The following is an 18,447-nucleotide window of genomic DNA, read 5'->3' as shown; positions in this document are numbered from 1 at the left end:
CGGAATTGCCTCGCTGGTTTAGGTTGCTGTTGGAAAAAGCGAGAATGAAGTTTCCACTTTTGTGGAATAATTTGGAACTTTGCTGTTTGCTTTTCCATATGGTAGTATAATAGTGCTGTGCGAGTTAGTGAAATCAGTTTTGCACATTTTCCGATTAATGGCAACTTTAAGCACATCGCGTTTGGCATTAATACCTCAGTCTGCATAATTATGCCAAGGCAATGAATATTTTAATTCGCATTGCACAGCTGCGGTGCAATTAAGTTAATCAAATAGTGCACGTTTCCCTTTTGTGGCTCATCCGGTAACTAAATCCACATAAGTAAGCACGCAGTTTTTGGTGGATTTGTGAGGAGCTTACTGCTGTGCAGCGGATTCGGATTAAGAGCTTAAGTTAAACACAAAGAACTATATGTGTATTTACGCTGAAAAACAAATTAACTAAAATCTGCCCATTTGAATGCCAGGCGCAGAGCTAAAAATGCAAAAAGTAATTAATATTCTTGTGTTCGTGTCCGAAGGATTCGCATCCCGCAGGACAGCGTGGTGGTGGACTGCATTTTCATAATTCCAGGACAACAGCGAACAAAACGCTGGGGAGAGTTGGCCAACCCAAGAGCGGCACAAAAAACGAGAGGAGCGAAACGAAGCGCAGTAAATTCCGACGCACTGGAATTTATGCAGCAAATATTAACTTACAACACACACATACACAGACTTACTAACACATTCGAGCGAGTCCTGCCGCATAAATCCAAGTAAAGGAACGCGCAAAGGCAAGGACATGGCCCAGCCAAATGATCCCCAACCACCCGATTTGTGCTTGGCCAGCAAGAAGTGACAACAAAACTCATTAGCAGAACCGGCGACCGTGACCGTCGCGCAAAAGGGGCGTGCCACTACGCCCACATCGCCTGCACAGTGGGCGTGGGCCGACGGTCAACCGCAGCCCGGGAAATCGGTGGAAAACTCCAGAGTCCGAACTCGTAGAGCCACACAGCAAAAATGCAGCGTGCACTTCCGTTTCGAGGCGAAAAGTGGTAACTTTTCCATTTCCATTCCCGTTCTCGTTCTCCTTTTGGTAGCAGCTATTTTATTCATATTTTCACAGGCTGCACTTTATCTTGGTGCGGCGGTCTTAGTTGGCGAAATTGTGTGCAACCACGAAAATCTAATAAGCGCGCAAATTTGTTGACATTGCGCAAATGTTTTTTACGCGCCTAGCAGGAGCAACTTTCGCCAGTTCCCAAAATTCAGTTCAGTTCAGTTCAGTTCAGTTTGGTTTGGTTTGGTTTGTGTTTGCTTTGGTTTTGCCCCCAGAAAATGGGCAGCTCCTTCGTTAAAGATGACTGACTGCTGGTCCGGTGGCCTTGGGCCTTAACCCATTTCGAGGCGGTGCCAGATACTTTTTCCCTTTTTTTTTGGTGGCTCTGCCCAAATGAAAAGTTGCTCGCTGCGTCAATTCTCAAATAATTATGGTGGCCAGCAGGAAACGGGTGCTCGGGGCGTATACGCAATATTTTAGAAATTATCTTCTCCAACGGAATGCTGATGAAAGGCTTTTCAATTTGCGCATAATTATTGTGCTAGATATTTGAATATGACAATGAATGAGTAATGAAAAGTGAGTGACATTTAATTCCACTGACGACAGTCAAACAAATGATTATTAAGTTGCATAAGCAATTCCTGCAGTAACTTTCTAATATGTAAAATTTTCTTTATAATTTTTCAGTCTCCTTTAATTTAGGCTCAATCAGTTTGCCAGGTAATAAGTGGGTTAACGGGGCCGGCGGAAAAACAGAAGCCGCATGAAAGGAAGGACACTCACAAACAGCAACTTTCTCTTTTTTTCAGCTTTTTTTCTGTTTTTTTCTGCCTTTGACAAGTCGAAGGCGATGGTGCGTAAACCGTTTGGCTTTTGCACTTCTGCGGCAAGGTGAAGGCAAGGATAAAAATGCAAACCAGGAATGTGGCGGAGACAAAAGGTGACTTTGCATCGGGGGCGTGGCCATAAGGACCGCCCACTATCGACCCACTATGGTCCAGACAATTTCATTAACCGCTGCGCGCCGCTTTAAGGCCAAGACTTTGCCTCCTTTGATTTTTATCGCTTGAACTCTGACACGACGCGAGCGCAAGTCCTGAAGTCCTGGTGTCCCAATGTCCTGTTGTCCCGATGTCCTGTTGTCCCCATGTCCTGGTGTCCAGGACTGTCTGACAGGATTAAATGCGAGAGCTGCTGCCCGGGGACAGGGCGTAAAGTTTTTAATTATTTTTGTGGTTTGAAAATGCATCTCCGCCCGACGACAGTCCACCCTTTCTGACCCAACTGCCCATCCAGTGGGTGGTGGATTGGTGGCCTGTCCTGGCAAAGGACATGGTCGGGCTGCAGGATGAAGGAGCAACCGCAAACACTGCGACTTTTATCAGCGCCTTGCCATTGTCGTGTGTTTCCCATGTCGGGCGCACTGCACTGCATTCAGTTGAAAGAAAAGTGCAATAACATGTTATTTCGCCCAGGACGACAGGAACAGGACTTTAGCCGCCTTTTTCTTCAGTTGTATGTGTTTGTGTGCCCAGGACGATTGTTAACGTTAAGCGGCTTTAAAGCATTCCCTGCCTTATTACGTAATTACAATCGGATGACAGGGACGAAGGCACTCGCTGCATTGAATTATTCGAAACACGGCAATAATTGAAATGAAACGGCGGCCAGGATAAAATATAAGAATCGGGCAAGGTGGTGTGCAATTCGACGAAATCAATGAAAAAATTCAGTGTTTTACAGCCAGACATTTTTCGCTCATTATGGAAATTTATTTATTTCCCTATACTCGGCAGAAGGAAACTATGCAAATGGCAGTGAAATGTTTAGGCTTGCATGGAATTCAGTGAATTATTTGATTGATTGATTGCGAGTTTATATAACCTTTTTTTTTTTAAATAACAGATCAGTTATATCAAATTTGAGAAACGTTTTATCCTTTGTACAGGTGCATAAAATATGTTTTTACTTTATGGCTTCCTTAAAACCACACCATAGTACCTAGCTACTTATCAACAATATATTAGTAAAGTGAGTACTTATCGACTATTTCTGGCTTTCTGTGCATTTCCAGAGCTCACATTTCAAGAAAAGTTACCAAGAATTGCAGCTAATGCCATATTTTTGGCGCATGTCATGCACTTGGCTGGCTGAAAAAGAAAAGCTGAATGCAGGGCAGCTATTTTTCGAGGAAATATCCGCACAAATTTTCACAATTAATATGCACTTCCGGTGCAGACGACTTGCAACCTTTTTCCAGCCAAGAACAACAACAAGTAGTAGTAGTGGGTGCATGGAGATGGGCTGCAATGTGTTTGGATACCATGCCATATAGCATTTGGTGGGGAGAAGCCCCAAACTGCCGCAGGGTTCACATGTGAGTTCATTGCTGCCATTAATGAATACGTGTGCAGCAATAAAGCCATTTTTTATGGTTGAAAGTCACGTGAGAAACTATTTAGTACATCTGCGAACGAGGCAGGTGGAAAGTGGGTGCCAAGTCGGTGCAACTTTGTGCCTGACACAGCCACAAGAAAAGGCAACTTTCTTTCGCAGTCGCAGTCGCAGTCGCAGTCGCAGCTAGAAAAAAAAGTGAAAATATTTTCCAGCGTGTTTCTTTACAAGCCAGAAGTAGAACCAGAACTAAAAGAGTAAGGCATTTTGTGTGCTGCCAGCCAGCTGAATTAATTTTTGGCATTTATCAACTAAGCAAATTGAAATCGTGTCGGTCGAGTCTGGCATTCCTAACCCAGTTTATTGTTGAGCTCCTTTCTACGTATGATATGCACTCGAGTACTTTTTGTGGCCATAGAAGGAGTTGCCTTGTTGTTTGAGCCAGTGAATCAACGAGTTTTTGATACTTGCTCAACTTTTTTGGCACATCAGATAATTGATTTGCAAGTGGAGTGACTGGGGCGTTAATGAGTGACGCTTGCCAAAGTTTTTGAAATGTTGCAAAAGTTCCTTGAATGCAAAGGGAAACGTATATCCTTCAAGGAAAACGCTAAGTTATTTCGATCAAACATTTAAAGCTGGCTATTTTGAATTCTTTTTGGCCAGCCATAGTGCTTTTCATATAAGTAGTGTGTGGCTGTAGCTGAAATACACCCATATTTTAGTTAAACTTAGTAACTTTTTCTGCCCGCTGAAGGCGGAGAATAATGAGCACTTCAATCCGCATTCTGGCCGACACCCGACCATAAAAGTACCAAAACTTGTGCACTTTATGGATCTCTTACCGCAGAGAACTAGCATTACGACCTGGTGGGTGTTTGTTTGGCTGGATTTGGTTGGGCGTTGTGGCAATGCACCCATTAGGCCGACCGGTAAATGAGCATTGAAGCAATTCATAAAACTGCCCAAACAAAAAGCCAATTTTATTCGCCCCAGGCACGCGTAAGTGGCGGCTTTCCTTTCTTCTTCTACTGCTGCTGGCGCCATTGTAATGGAGGTCCTGTGTCCGAGCTCAAGTCCTTGGTGTCCCGGAGTCCTGGAGTCCTGGAGTCCTGCAGTCCGGCGATGGTGAAAACGTGTTTACGCTTTTATTATGTAAAGAGCCGGACAAGCAGCTCAGCTCCGTGGCCGTAAAAAGAGCCGACGCACACTCGAAGTCCACAAATCTGTGCGGAGTGCAGAGTGTGGAGTGTTTTAGGCGCAAGCTCAGGAGCTCGGAGTCCTCGGAAGTCCTGCGTCCCTCGTCCTGCGTCCTGCGCCGTAACGTATGCAAAGTAATTGCGCGCATTAAATATGTTCTGTTTTTATTAACTGCCGCAGTGGCTTAACTCTCTTAACGAGAAACAATTAAGAAAAACCGGCGCGTATCATAAAAATTAAAATTATGCAAATTCAAAGTTTTTTAAGCCAGAGCGGCGGGAAAAGCTGGAAAAACCAGGAAAAGCCCTCAAAAGAAGGTGCGGAATTTTTGGAGTTTGAGCGAAAATGCGGCAGACTGCAGGCAATTTTCGTGCTGTTTACATTTATTCTTCTATTCAGCGTATGCAAATCCCATAAAAACTCATTTTGAGCCAATTGACTGCATTGTTGCTCTTATTGTTCGTCGAGCTCTTTAGTTTCTCTCTATTTTTTTGCAGGGGGTTTTGGTTCTATTTTGTTGCAGCTGGGATTTTCAAAAGAGGAGAAAAGGCAGACGATGTCTGTCCATCATCATCTTGTGCTGTTCAGCAGCGGTAATTAACTAAAATCGTGTTTTTATTTGCCAGACGACCAGAACGGAAGGCGAGAACAATGGAAAAAATCCGTTCATTTGCGAAAATTGTTTAGCTCCGGAAGAATAACAACGAATCCGGCAATGGGCAACGGGCAGCGAAATCGCAAATGGAAATCTAAAAATCCACTGCTGGGAAATGTAACCGTAAATGGGTACTAATACAACTGCTTTTCCCTCTAACGCCGGCACTGAGAAAAAAAACCTTAGCAATTGGAAATAGTGGGAATATTAAGTTACACTTGCCTAAAAAAAGTGTTTGTTCCAATGATTCTGGCATTTTAGTGAGTAGTTCATACAAATTTATCATTTGGCTAAAATGAAGTTGCTTAGAAATTGTCTCAGTGTGCTTCTTTTTAAACAACTTTCGCTAAACTCGCCATTCCACACACACACACATTCACATTCGCAAGAGCGCTTGTTGGTTTTTAATTTTATAGCCAAACAATATGCTTACAGATTTCGTTTGCAGTTTTTATTAAAAATCGATTGGCACACGTTCGCAGATGGGAAACATCCGAATGGGAAAAATACATGCACTTGATGCATCCATCGGTGTGCAGCGGGTTAGCAATAATACCCGTTTGGCTTGTGGCTTTGCAACTTTCCCATAGATACATATACATATAGATAGATATATATGCGAGTATGTGTGGATATGTAGCCATGCACATATGTATATGATATCCTGCAGCCAAGGATGAACCATTGCAATGCGAGTTCGCAGGAGTAGCAATAAGGTGCGAGTATATTGACATGTCCGTGCTGAAATTAATCATGAACTGCCTGTGAGTTAGGGAATGTGCACATATATTTGTATGTACTATATGTTAGTGAAACTGCAATTAACTGCAGAAGTCGAAGGACTACAGGTATTGGTTACTCCAACAAGTGTATTAGAATTTGACAGTGCTCTGGCACCTTTTTAAGCAACTATTAGTTGCAGCTTTAACCTTGACATTTGGTTTAATTCTTGATCCTGCTTTAAAGGCACTTTCAAGTGCTTTTGGAATAGCAATATATATACTGTGCTGTTGCTTAAACATCTTGCACTTCGCTGTGCACGCATTTTTCCCCCACTAATATTTATTTTGCTCACTGGATGTGTGGATATACATACGAACATGCAACACCCACTGCAGATTACCAAAGTCGCAGCTAACATATTTTCTAAAAAAAAAAGAAAGAAGGAAAAAAGAATTGAAGAAAGAAATAGGAAGAGGAAAAGCTGGTGGAAAAGGAGTAGGAAAAAATGGGAAACTGTTGCAAGTGTGCTAAAGTTTCATGCTTCATTGGATGCCGACGCCCGGGGCCCTTTTCCCACCTCCCATCACCCATCTCTCCATCTTCCATCTCCAGATGGGATGCCCATTCCTTGGAGCCCGTTTTCCTGGCGGCAACAACGGGGCACGCGCTCTCCAAGAACAATCAAATTTGCAACGAGCTGCTCCGGGTGTAATATTCCGGACGAGCCAGTCAGACATGTGACCGTGCTCCTTGGCTATCCCTCTGCTCCTCCTCCTCCACCTTCTCCTATACTTCCTCCAGTGGCACATCCTGCTGCACCGCATGCAATGATGTGGAGGATGTGGGTGGCACTTTCATAATCGAAACACTCGAGCGCCAGCCGAAAAGAAAGCCAAAAGCCGCATTAAAGCCGTAAACGGTTCATTCGAAATTTAAAAGGCAAACTCCCCCAAAAAAAACCGCCGCCATTGTCTGCCGTGGAAGGAAGGCTCAAGTGGAGCACACATATGCTTAACGCTTACTTTTGGGACCGACTGTATGGTATGGTATGGTACAGGGTATATGGATGGATCCCTTTATAGTTGGCGGAGCAGGCCTTAAACGGTGGTTTCCCCCCTTTTTGCTGCCTTTTTTATTTGCATATTTTAATGCAAATTGTGCAGAATTAATTTAGTGCTGTTTAGTCTCGAACTCGAACTCTCGAGACCCGACCCCAGATGCCAGTTCCCCAACTCCATCCCCATCTCCTCCAGAATTTAACACACTTTTCCTGGCTGTGTGTGTGTGTGTGTGCCTGTGTCGCGTGGATGGTTTCGTTTCATATGTAAATATTCAAGTTTCAAGTTATTTGGCCCTCAAGTTCGTCGTCGTCTCCATTGTCGTTTTACTTTATTGTTTATGCCCGAATATTGTGTTTGAGCAGCAGTGGAGTGTGGCCTAGTTTTTTGGGGTTCAAGGGACAATGAATGTGCGAAAAATATTTTATGAGCTATATTATGTAAACCGAATTTAGTTTTCCATTTCTCTCGACCCTTATTTGGGTACCATTGTGCAAGTTTGTTGGCCAAAAACATGGCCGTGAATGAACCAATTCGCATACGAATTTGGTTTAGGAAATCTTCAAATTCCATAGAAAGTCTCATTAGCCCAGTCTTCAGGACTGGCCGCCTGAATATTCATGCGTGAAGTGGAAGAGGCGACAACGCTGAGAATTATTACAGGGAATTGCATGAAAAATGTTGCTCACGTACAAAGGAAATGAAATGAAATGAATTTCTGAGCCGTCCCTCACTTTGCTCGCTAGTTATCTGGCTTCGTTTGGTCCCTGGTCCCGCATTTTCCGCTCTTTTTCTTTTTTTTCTTTTTTTTTACATATTTTTTCATTTTTTTTTTGCTGCCGGAGAATATGCAGCTGGAGCGCGGTAGCTCTGGAAAATTTATGCTGATCATTCATAATGTCAAAGACGCGCCAAAGGATAAGGGGCTGTGCCGCAGGACCTCGGACTAGGCTCGACCTCGGTGCGAGAATGAATGGCCCAGGTCAGGGCAGGACCACTGATAGCTTGGCCCACAAACGCTGTGCATTTCGGTTAGCTCCCCAAATTTGGTTAGCTTCCCCGGAGCCAACGTTGCGTATGAGCAACTTCTCGTTTTGTGTCCACACTGCGTATGTGGAATTTGTTGTTTAAATTTAAATTTGTGTTGATAAATTCAATTTCATGTATAGTTCTGGCTAAAGTAGATGCTTACAAGTTTCCCAATAACAATTGGATTTTCCCAAAGTTGAGTTCAATCCGCACAGGGTTAAAATCCACTTTTACCGATTCACCATCTCGGGGACTTGTAATCATCACCGCATTATCATCTTAATGGCGCCAAATGGGGCAAGGGGAAAATCAGGTGCGGGGGGAGGGTTGTGGGAAGAGAGAAAAGAGAAAGTGAGTTTCCATTTATGGCTAAACAAATGGCGGGAGTTGCTACCCCCGGCTTCTGGCCAAATTATTTATATGGAAAGCGAGTACTGTCGCCGAGTCGGGGGAAATCAGCTAAGCAATGGAAAGCAAAGCAAAACTGTGCAGAGCAACAGAGAAACACGAAAAACCGTGCACAATAAGAAGGGAAAATCAATTTCCGCTTTCGAAATAATTCCAAAGCCATACAAAAGCCGGGGGATCCAAAGCCGAGGCTGAGCTGCGACTAAAGCCAAAAAGGAGCAGAGATGAACGCAAAAAAGTTGCCATTATCCTGTGCGGCAGCGGCAGTGGCAGCGGCAGCGAGATAAGATATTTGCACAAGAATGGCATTCAGTTGATAAAATCCGATTTGAAAATGAGCGAATGCCTGGCAATGAGCAAGACACGCGGCTCCAGAGGCCACCAAGCCCATGGAAGCCCAGGATGAAAAAGAGAAAAAAAGAATCGAAGGACTCGGAAACAGGACGCGAGTCGAGCTGAAACACAGAGCAAAAGCAAAAGCAAAGCAAAGCGAGGCGATGCGACCGGTTGGGATAACAATTTTATAAATAAATATTTGTGCGGGCGAGTCCTTCTTTGCGTCTCGCTTTTGAACTCAACTATCGGGCGATAAATCATTTGAAGTCTCCAACACCATTGGCCCGGTGACAATCTCTGCCGGACGGACGTACTCCCTCCATCTTTCAGCTACCAGCTTCCGACTTCCCGGACCCGTTCTTTACGCACTTTTGGGCCCGTAAATCTGTGCCGTAGAGGAAGACAAAACAGGAGGACGAAAAAAAAAAAGGAGAGGTAAGGAAAGGAAAGCAGGGAACTGTTCAAGTAGAGAAACGGAAGCGTGTCTCCGTCTGATAGCCTCAATGACTTCCGTTCCTGGCGTTTAATGCTTTTTAATGAGTTGCTCCTGCAAATGTTTGAGGACATCGACAAGGACGTGAACATCGATGTGGATGTGGATGTGTACATGGACATGCACAGCTTAATCGATTTCATTGTCGGCTAGCCGAGGAGGTCTCAGGTCAGGAAATTGCTCAAGTTCCCCCGAAACTCTTAAACTTTAATTTGCTTCCACAATTTATAGCTTACCTTTTGGGGCAGTTTATGGGTTCATTGCGAAAAGATATGATTATGAGTTGTAAAATGCTTCTGAAGTTAAACTTAAATTAGCTTCTTAAAATAAGATTTCCTTACACTAACTATTAAATGTTTACACTGATCCAAGCAGCAATCTGTAAAGATTTCATTTGAATGCAAATATTTTCTTCAGTGAATCTGATTTCGAGATTGATGGCCTTGTGTCCTTGCCCTGTGATGCCCATTTTCGAGTATTGTGTCCAAATCGTTTTCGGACGACAGTTTAGAGTTCGATTGGCTCTACTCTGATTACTTATGCCGGTCAGGTAAGTCCTGTAAAAAGATTGTCTCCAGCGTCTCGTTTTTGCGTTGCGGTGGTGTCCTGTACCTGGTTTTCAGTTCGACTGAGTTGGCCAGAGGACTTGATTTGTTGGCTTGGCCTTAAAGTGGGGCTTTAATTTGTTTTTGGCCAACGGGAGTGCTGCGATTTGCTCAGAGCGCGGCCATATGTCTTGGTTGCCAGGGAGCAAGTTGAATGCCTGGGGCCGCGGGTGCTTGGCTTCCTTCCTGTGTCCTGGACTCCACTCCACTCCACTACACTCCAACCACCGCCTTGACAAATGAGTGGCCCAAAGGTCGTTGCCAGGGTCGCTGTGTTATTTTTTTGATTATTTGTTTATGCGTTGCCCGTCCGCCGTTCTGGTCTATTGAAAAATCTTTGTTTTGGGCGGGGGGAAAAGTAAAACGCGAAACGCGAAACGCAGAAGGAGCAAAGTAATGCAGAAAGATAAACAAGTAGCCGCAAATGGCCAGGACGACGGCTTCTGACCAGCACCACTGCGTCCTCTTTCTCGGCCAGGACCTAACAAATTGTGGGCAATATTTTCATTTCATCAGGAGTGTCCTTGGAGCGCCTTGGGTCTCCCAATCCCCCAGTCCCCCGGCCATCGAGTTGGCAACTTTATTGCATTATTGAAAAACTTGTCAAAATATTTTGAATGTGTAGAAAAGCTCTTGGCTCCTATTAAATTTACCACCCCCTCAGCACACACATAATTGTATGAAAATATTGTATTTCAAGAAGAGCAGAGACGTGGGAGCATATCTCTTATTATTATTGTGTTTATTTTCAGAACTTACCTCGCACGACGATGCCACTTGGGAGTGTGCATTTTTAAGCGACTGGCTTTGTGTGGCTCCGGTGTTTGGAATTGCTCATGGTTTAATTAACGCAAATGGCAGTATTAAAATTTTATGAATATCATATTTTATGCAAGTAAGGAATTTTAACAGCAACAACATGCGGATGCCCGATGCTTTTTTTGCGAATTCATGTTTTGCCATCAAGTGAATTCGTTGTGGTTTAATTAAAACGCTGTTGATCCTTGCTAGATCCGTTACGTGTGTGTGTGTGTGTGTGTGTGTGAGTTTTTTTTGCCGTTGAAACTGCAAGGAAAATGTGAAATATTTATTTATTAAATATTATGTTTTTGATGCATAGAAGTGTTTTTATAATGTGTGGCTGCGTTGAAGCCGAATGCGTTCAGTCAGCTGCACAATTAATTTATTAAATTGCATAACAATTTCTAATAAAATGTGCCACACTACTTCTCTGCAAATTAAACAGTCCACGGAGTATTGCAAATATCAAGTTATCTTTACTGCTCATGTGCTGCCACATCCATTCGATGCATTACATTCATGCAGCTGCACCTGCACTAAAATGAAATTCAATTCAGCCCAAGACAAGGTGGTTATCCATTCTGATGCCCATTACAGGTTGGTTTCCATAGCACCATTGTACTGACCAGCACGAGCACAGCGTCTAATTGATGGCCAAACAGGATGGATCCTTTGGCCAGGACCTCTCTTGGCATGCCTGCAGCGGTGTAAAGTAAACCAGGATGAGCAAGTTTTATTTTGCAGAAATAATGAAGCTCATGCTGGGTATAATGGGTACATATTGATGAAATTTAATACGTCGAGAAGAGCTCAATTTGCTCGTTTGGCTAAGCGGGCTGCGTTCGCATCAAATTTCCAATTAAACAACAAATTCTAATTTATATTGCGCAAGCTGCCCCGCTTTTGTTTCGTTTCGTTTTGTATTGCATTGTTTTGTTTGGCTTTGTAGTATCTAATTCATAGTAAATTATTTGGGGGGTAATTATTTTGCGGCTGGCTATTAAATATCTCTGACATGCCATGGCGCTGTTTGTTTGATGTCAGACAATTGTTTTCGATTCATTAGTATGAAACTCGTTTCTCTACTTCTCTTTTTCGCAGTTACCCACTTTCGCTGGCGAATATTTAGTGCCATCCATTGTGCAGTGTTGCGGCACGTAATTGAAAATGTGCTGCCTAATTAGTAAAAGGATTTCAGCCGCATTTAACACCCCCCGCGTTTTCCTGTTTCCCTGTGTAAATCAATAGCCGTCGTGGATGTCAGTTGTGTCAGGATGGCAACCGCCAAAATGTATATGCACACAAGTGTCTATTGTGTGAAAATGCGCATATGGCGATGGGTGGCATTTAAATGTCGCAGTCAACAGCACAAAGGACTCATTTTAAAATTGAAAATCGAAAATCGGAAACCGAAGGAGCAGACCAGACAAGAGAGCTGCTCTCTTTGGCCTTCTTACTCCACAATTCCAACTAACTTATGATACTTTGCCACACAATTTACAGAACATTTCTAGGAAAATTCAAAGGAATCTATTTGCACTTTTTATATAAAATTGCTTAATACAAGACTGTGTTGTACTTATTATCCTGGGTACTTGGAAGTGCGGTTCCATTGCGTTGCTTTTCTTATAGAGACCTTGGAAAGCCCAGCAGTCGAGCGAGTGTCACGCACATTGGCACCCATTTCAATGGCAATTTCTATGCGCATTTTTCTATTATTTATTGTTTTTATTCAGCTTCGAGCGAAATGGAGTTTTTGGGCGCGGTTTTTGGGGTTTGGCGTGCTGACAGTTGCCATTGAATTCGTTTTTGCAGGCGCCAAGGAAATTAGCCACGTTTTTATGCCATTTGCATGCAGTGCGGGGAATCATGATATCGAATGATATTCATTTATATATGCACGCGTGTATCGGCAGTGCAATAATAATTCCCACTGATTTGCAATAATAACATTACCGCCTGACGCATAAATTATGCTTAGAACGAGCGAAAACCAATTGGCAAAAACACATTTTTGATTTCCAGAAATATTATCAAGACTAAAACTGGTGGAAATGTGTTGCGCATAGTATTCAATGTACTTTTTATTTTATTCCTGGTCGAGAGAGAAATGCTGAGAAATATTTGTTATAAAGTGGATTCCTATGAAGCAGCTTAAAATGGCTCAACAATTGAATTCAATTTGCGAGCACCCCTAAAAATTTTTGTGGTTGCGACGTCGATAAGTCAATTTCCGTATCGAGTCGATCGAAGGAAAAGCAATTAAATGGCCAGTGATGTGGGAAAATGTTCTTTAAATTGAAAATCATAATTATTCATAACGTGGGTGGGGAGGGGGAGGTGGAGGTAGTGCTCTATACAAGTGGAGCAATGCTGTTTGGCGAGCTCTTAAATATAAAACATTTAACGCGCTCCTTTGTTGATGGCTCGACTCATTCGCTTCATTTGTTGGCTGTTTGGTTGTTTGGTTGTTGGTTGTTGGTTGTTCGTTGTTCGTTGTTGCTTGTTGCCGCATAAAGCCTGTATGGATATGGGCAAGTATGGTCCCGTATCCGTCGAGCCCATTGTGAGCGGTTTTTCCATCATATTGGCTTTGCTTTTTGTTTTCCTCCTGCACTTTCCCGCATCCCATTGAAACCAGTAATGAAGTTCTCTTCTCACAAGCGGATCGTTTCGCTCCGCTGTTGTTTTTATTCGGTTTCATATTCTTTTTATCGAAGCACGTTAAATTTTATTGCAATTGTTATGCGCTCACATCTTCGTTGCGATGCGCTGCGTTGCGTTGTGGTGGCGTTTTATATTTAATAAATTTAAATCACTTTATATGCGAGTTTTATGTGCGTTAATAATGCGAATCGCCGAACTGCCTGCGTTTCAGCATTCATTTCCCCCCTCCTTTCTTTTTTTTTTTATGTACAAAAAGCAGAAATTTCAAAAGCAATTTATTCCGCACAGTATAACCAATACAATATGGACATAAACTAGTCGTCGGCGTTTATGTGCGATGTGCAGGATATTAATGATGAGTCTGGTATCCGTTTTAAATAAGTCAGCAGGATCAGGACTTGAAGAGCCATTTAAATGCGTAACGCTCGAAATTAGTGAATTTGCATTTATTTATAATAGTAATTACAAGGTTAATGCTTTCAAACGACTTAACTTTATACCAAAATGCAAAATGCGTAAAAATATATAAATTTCCAATATATTTACGCCCATTTTCTGGCGCATTCCAGCAGCTTACTCTTTCAATTTCAGCTACGCAGAAGGACTCGTCGCAAGAAGGACTCATTTCGAAGTACATCTGTATATGTGTGCTACATCTGGCTGAAATTGTTGCACACTCGAGTATGTGGGGTTTTTTGAAAAAGGAACTTTGTCTGTTTTGACCGCACCATCCAACTCGGCTGCTCTTCTGGCCAACTTGCAGCGAAGTTTGTGCAGTTTTCGCCACATTTTCTGTACTTTTTTTTTTTTGTATTATTTTGCTGGGCGTCCTTTGCCGTGCAGTTTGGATGTCAACACATCGACATAACGACACATTCGTCCAATTTACACACAGGCGGTGGCGCAAGGACTTGAGCAAGGACTCGAGCAAGGACTTCGGCGGCAGACAAGCAGCAAACTTGAACTTTTGCGGCCAGCCAGATGTTGAAACTTGCATTTACATTTTCCACAGTTATTCGCACATATATATACATATGTCGCAATATATATATATATATATATATATATATGCGTCGCTTTATATATACATCAAAGCGCCCACGACCACAACATTTTTGGCAACCGCGCGCACTCCTCGCACTCTAATTACATGTTGAGCGGGGGAAAAGCCGGAAAATGGCGGGGGGAAAACTCAAACTCACAAACTGAAAACTCGGCTTGAGCATGCGTTGTGGTTTTTCATTTGCATTCGCTCGGCGGAACTTCGTCCCGGAGTTTTAAGTGAATGAAAATTTCTTGGCCAGGCCACTTCTTTCTTGCAGCCGAGGATAATTAAATTGGGCACAAGTACCAGCTATCTGTGTGTGTGTGTACTGCATATATCTACTCTATTCTGCCATAACTACTTCTATATTTTATTTATGATTTCTTCAGGCTCTGCCTTTTGGCCCTTTTTAGCATTTTGGCCCTTGTCACTGGCCCTCGAGAATGCCGGGCTGCTGCTGCGATAATTCCAGCAGGCGAAATTCTCCGTTCACGGTTTAGTGAGCAACAACAATTTTGCTGCTATGAATGCATTTTGCCAAGCAGCATTTCCCATCCGCTTGTTTTGGCTTTTCTTCAGTTAAACTTTTTGGGGGCGGCGGCAAGGGGTGGTTGGAAAATCATTTATCAATGTCAGAGAATGCAGAACATTCTCTCTCCGCACGAGAGAACTTGTGTATGGCGGCAGATTGCGACGGCCTAGCCTCTGATATTGGGTGGTTTTGTGGGTGGTTGGGTGGTTAGGTGGTTGGGTGGTTCGGAGTATGGGTTTGTGGGTGGGTGCAGTGCCTGCAAGTGCGTGAAACAAGTTGGCGAAACTTCAGACTTTGTTGCGCAAAATACTCAAGTGATTTTGAAAATTATGCACACGCATTAATGCATCGCCCACCAGACATGTTCGAAACTTTTTATCAAAATTGCAGTCCACGAGAAACAGAAACAAAACAAAAGTTCATCACGCTCTTGTATCGGTTGCGAAAAACTTTGCCATTCTTTATGGCATATAGAACAACATAGAAATGGTAGTTATTTAGACTGTGGAAATCATTCGCAACTAACAAAGATGCTATATACCATAAAAATGGGTACGGAATGCTAAGGTTTTCCACATTAAGTGTTCTATGAATATGGCAAGCCACGTAATTGAGGGGCATCAAATCGGTTCTGGGATTCAAACAATATCCGGCTGGCCCTTTTCGAAATGAGGCGTGGCTTTGTCTTTGGCTTATGGCAGAAACTTTAGCACTTAGTGCCAGTACTCCCAGTACTTCCCTTTGGAAAGCCCACTCCCAATCCCAATCCCACTACCACTCCCACTGCAAAGCGGTCGAGCGAGTGTTCTAATCCTCTGGCCGCCACTTGTTTGCTGGCGAAACAAGTTTGCACTCAAAACTCGTAAATAATGGATGGAAAAAAGCGCAACCGCACCATTCATAATGGAAAAAGTTGCCCGGCCACTTGAAACTATTGCACAAGCCCCTAGCTGGCCGAGCTGGAAAGGATTCAGATGGGCTGCCCGCTCCACGGATGCATTACAGTGCGGGGAAGCTGGGGATGCTGGGGATCCTAGAGAAGCTGCAGATGCAGGCGGTGCAGTGCCAGCCGCCGGCGTTATTGTCATGTGTACAGTAAAAATAACAAATAACAAACAGCAAGACTGCCAAGGAGGAGGTCCTGCGTCAGAGGTGCTGTCTCCGCTGTTTTCACGCCGAACTAAAAAGTTGACTAACCAGATTTGGTGCTCATTTGTGCAAAGAGCTGTCAGTTTATAAGAAAAAATGTACATTTACCTTTACCAATTTATTATGACATATTTAAAATAACCTATGATATGCTATAACTTGTGCAGAAAACCCATTGCTAACTGCTCCCAACAATTAAGGAACTAGTTTAATAGCCGAATTTAAGCCGAGTTCTGAACTCAGGGCACCACTGGCTGGGGTATTGCAATGCCCGTGGTGGCTGTGGCCTTGATGCGGTTTCCAGGATTCGGGAGTGGAAGTTGTGGCGGCGGAAGTGGAGGCACACCACCCACTTGGCTGGTGTTTGGAAGCCAAGGTTATAGTCACATTTTTAATATGCTGTCTGTTCCGCTGCTGGACGTTGTTTATGATGCGCATATCCAATGGCATTCCATATATGTATGCACCTATGTGCTGTGCCATAAATTAAACTCTCTCCAGGACTTTAAATTCCGCAGAAAGTCAGCGAGCTTTAACTTTGAATTTGGCTTATGGACTGTGTGAAATATGTTGGGCTTTCCAGGAAAAGCAGGCAATAAATTGGGATATTTATGCACACAACTGCTATAATTGAATTATGTTTTTAGCTGCCAATCGTATTGGTTTCCATGTGCAACTGGCCTTACCTTCAGCTCATTAACTTTCCGTTTCGAACTTGAAATTGCGGCAAAAGTTGCATAAATTGAGGCGGGGAAAACGAGGCGAATTATGGCAATATTTTCACTTTAGTGGCTTGCATCTTGTGCGGATTTGATGCGACTTAATTTATGTTGCAGCATGTTCCGCACACAGCGGCATTGGCATAGGCTGTTTTCCACAGCGGGCGGAAAATCGCCACCCCCACGAACGCGAACACTCGTAAATTCGTAAACTCGTGATTTCTGGGCAGCAAGCCGGCGAAAACCGATAACTGTTAACCGAACGAGCGACGTCACGTCCACCACGCGATTCGAGTGCAGCACGCAGACTAAACTCACCAGCAGCGAGTGAGCTCTCTGTACAGCTCCCCTTGTACTACACTCTGTATGTTAAGTATTCTTTTCCGTGTACGACTCGCTGGAGTGCCGTTCGTGCGTTCGGCTGTGGTGACTTTGATAACGCACTGCGCAGACGCGCGCTTATCCGCTGTTAATGTGCAGCGTTGAGTAAGCAACTTTAACATTTGCTCTCTCTCTTAGAAACTGTGAAATGTTATGTTAATGCTGCTTTTCAATGCCAGTTATTATCCGCTGTCATAACAGCAAGTCCCCGCTTGCTATAATACTGTTAACAAGTTACACGACTACTGCTAATGCCATGTTAGTTTTGAAAACTATTCCTTATGTGTACATATATAAAAAGGATTTCAACAAAAAAATATATATGAATAGTAAGTGTTAGAATAATTTGTTTATATTTATATATAAGAGCACCCTTATTATGGCATAAGTACAGCAACTGAGCATATTAAAAATACCTTTAAATTGCAAATTAAGCACTTTTCAGCGAAGTTTCGCCAAGCTTTCTAATAAGCTTATAGACTTGCATAAAGGTTTATACGTTTTAAGACCGCACATTGGCATAAATTTATAAATCTGGATTACGAACTAGCAGTTCCCAGCGTGCGGTTAATGCAGCCCACATAATCTCCATTCCCACGTAAAATTGCAATTGTAAAGTTGGGGGGAACAATGAAAAAGATAATGCGAATGCCAAATTGGATTCAATTAAATTAATTTGCATTTGTGGCATTTTAATGGGCACACTCGCATATGCAGCTCACAGCGCCGAGGAAGACGGAAATGAAGTTTGATAAGTAAGTGCCTCAAATTATATGAAACCCAATTAGAGAGGCAAAAAAAAATTAAAACTGCAAAGCGAAACTACCATTTCAGATGCCGACAGTCGTCAGTCGTTCACAGTGCTGTTCGCCTGGCATTTGCGTTTTCAATTTTCCCTCAGGATCTATTACACTTGGGCTTTACATAATGCAACAGCTGGCTGGCAAACTGAACCACCCACCCAAACCACCCAAACCACCCAAACCACCCAACCACCCAAAACCACCCAAAACCACCCAACCACCTAAACCACCCAACTCATCCGATCCGACTAACCCAAAAGCGCTGGCTCTTATGAAGTTCAACAAATTATTGTGAATGGGATTTTTTTTGTTTTGTTTTTTCGGGGTTGATTTGTATGCAGCGCTAAAAGCTTGAAAAATGTTTTACCCGCACGTGTTTCCTGCGCTTTGATAGAAAAACT

The 18,447-nt window shown here is 43.1% G+C and overlaps 1 protein-coding gene across 2 annotated transcripts in view; it reads right to left on the bottom strand.

Moving 5' to 3' along the window:
* LOC6526603 (protein O-mannosyl-transferase TMTC1) overlaps positions 1 to 17,189 on the bottom strand; it is a 44,346-nt gene extending 27,157 nt beyond the window's left edge. The window contains exons 1-2 of one of the 2 annotated variants that reach the window (XM_015197942.3): positions 16,830 to 17,189; positions 10,709 to 11,014 (exon numbers count right to left, since the gene is read on the bottom strand). In XM_015197942.3, coding sequence (XP_015053428.1) covers positions 10,709 to 10,740 — 32 coding nt within the window. In that variant the 5' untranslated portion in view covers positions 10,741 to 11,014; positions 16,830 to 17,189. The remainder of the gene's footprint in view (positions 1 to 10,708; positions 11,015 to 16,829) is intronic. The other variant, XM_015197943.3, reaches the window with a different exon arrangement.
* Between the last annotated feature and the right edge of the window lie 1,258 nt (positions 17,190 to 18,447).

This window comes from Drosophila yakuba, chromosome 2L, assembly GCF_016746365.2.
Source record: "Drosophila yakuba strain Tai18E2 chromosome 2L, Prin_Dyak_Tai18E2_2.1, whole genome shotgun sequence".
In the NCBI taxonomy this organism is placed as follows: Eukaryota; Metazoa; Arthropoda; class Insecta; order Diptera; family Drosophilidae; genus Drosophila; species Drosophila yakuba.
This window is presented reverse-complemented; position numbering and strand designations above follow the sequence as displayed.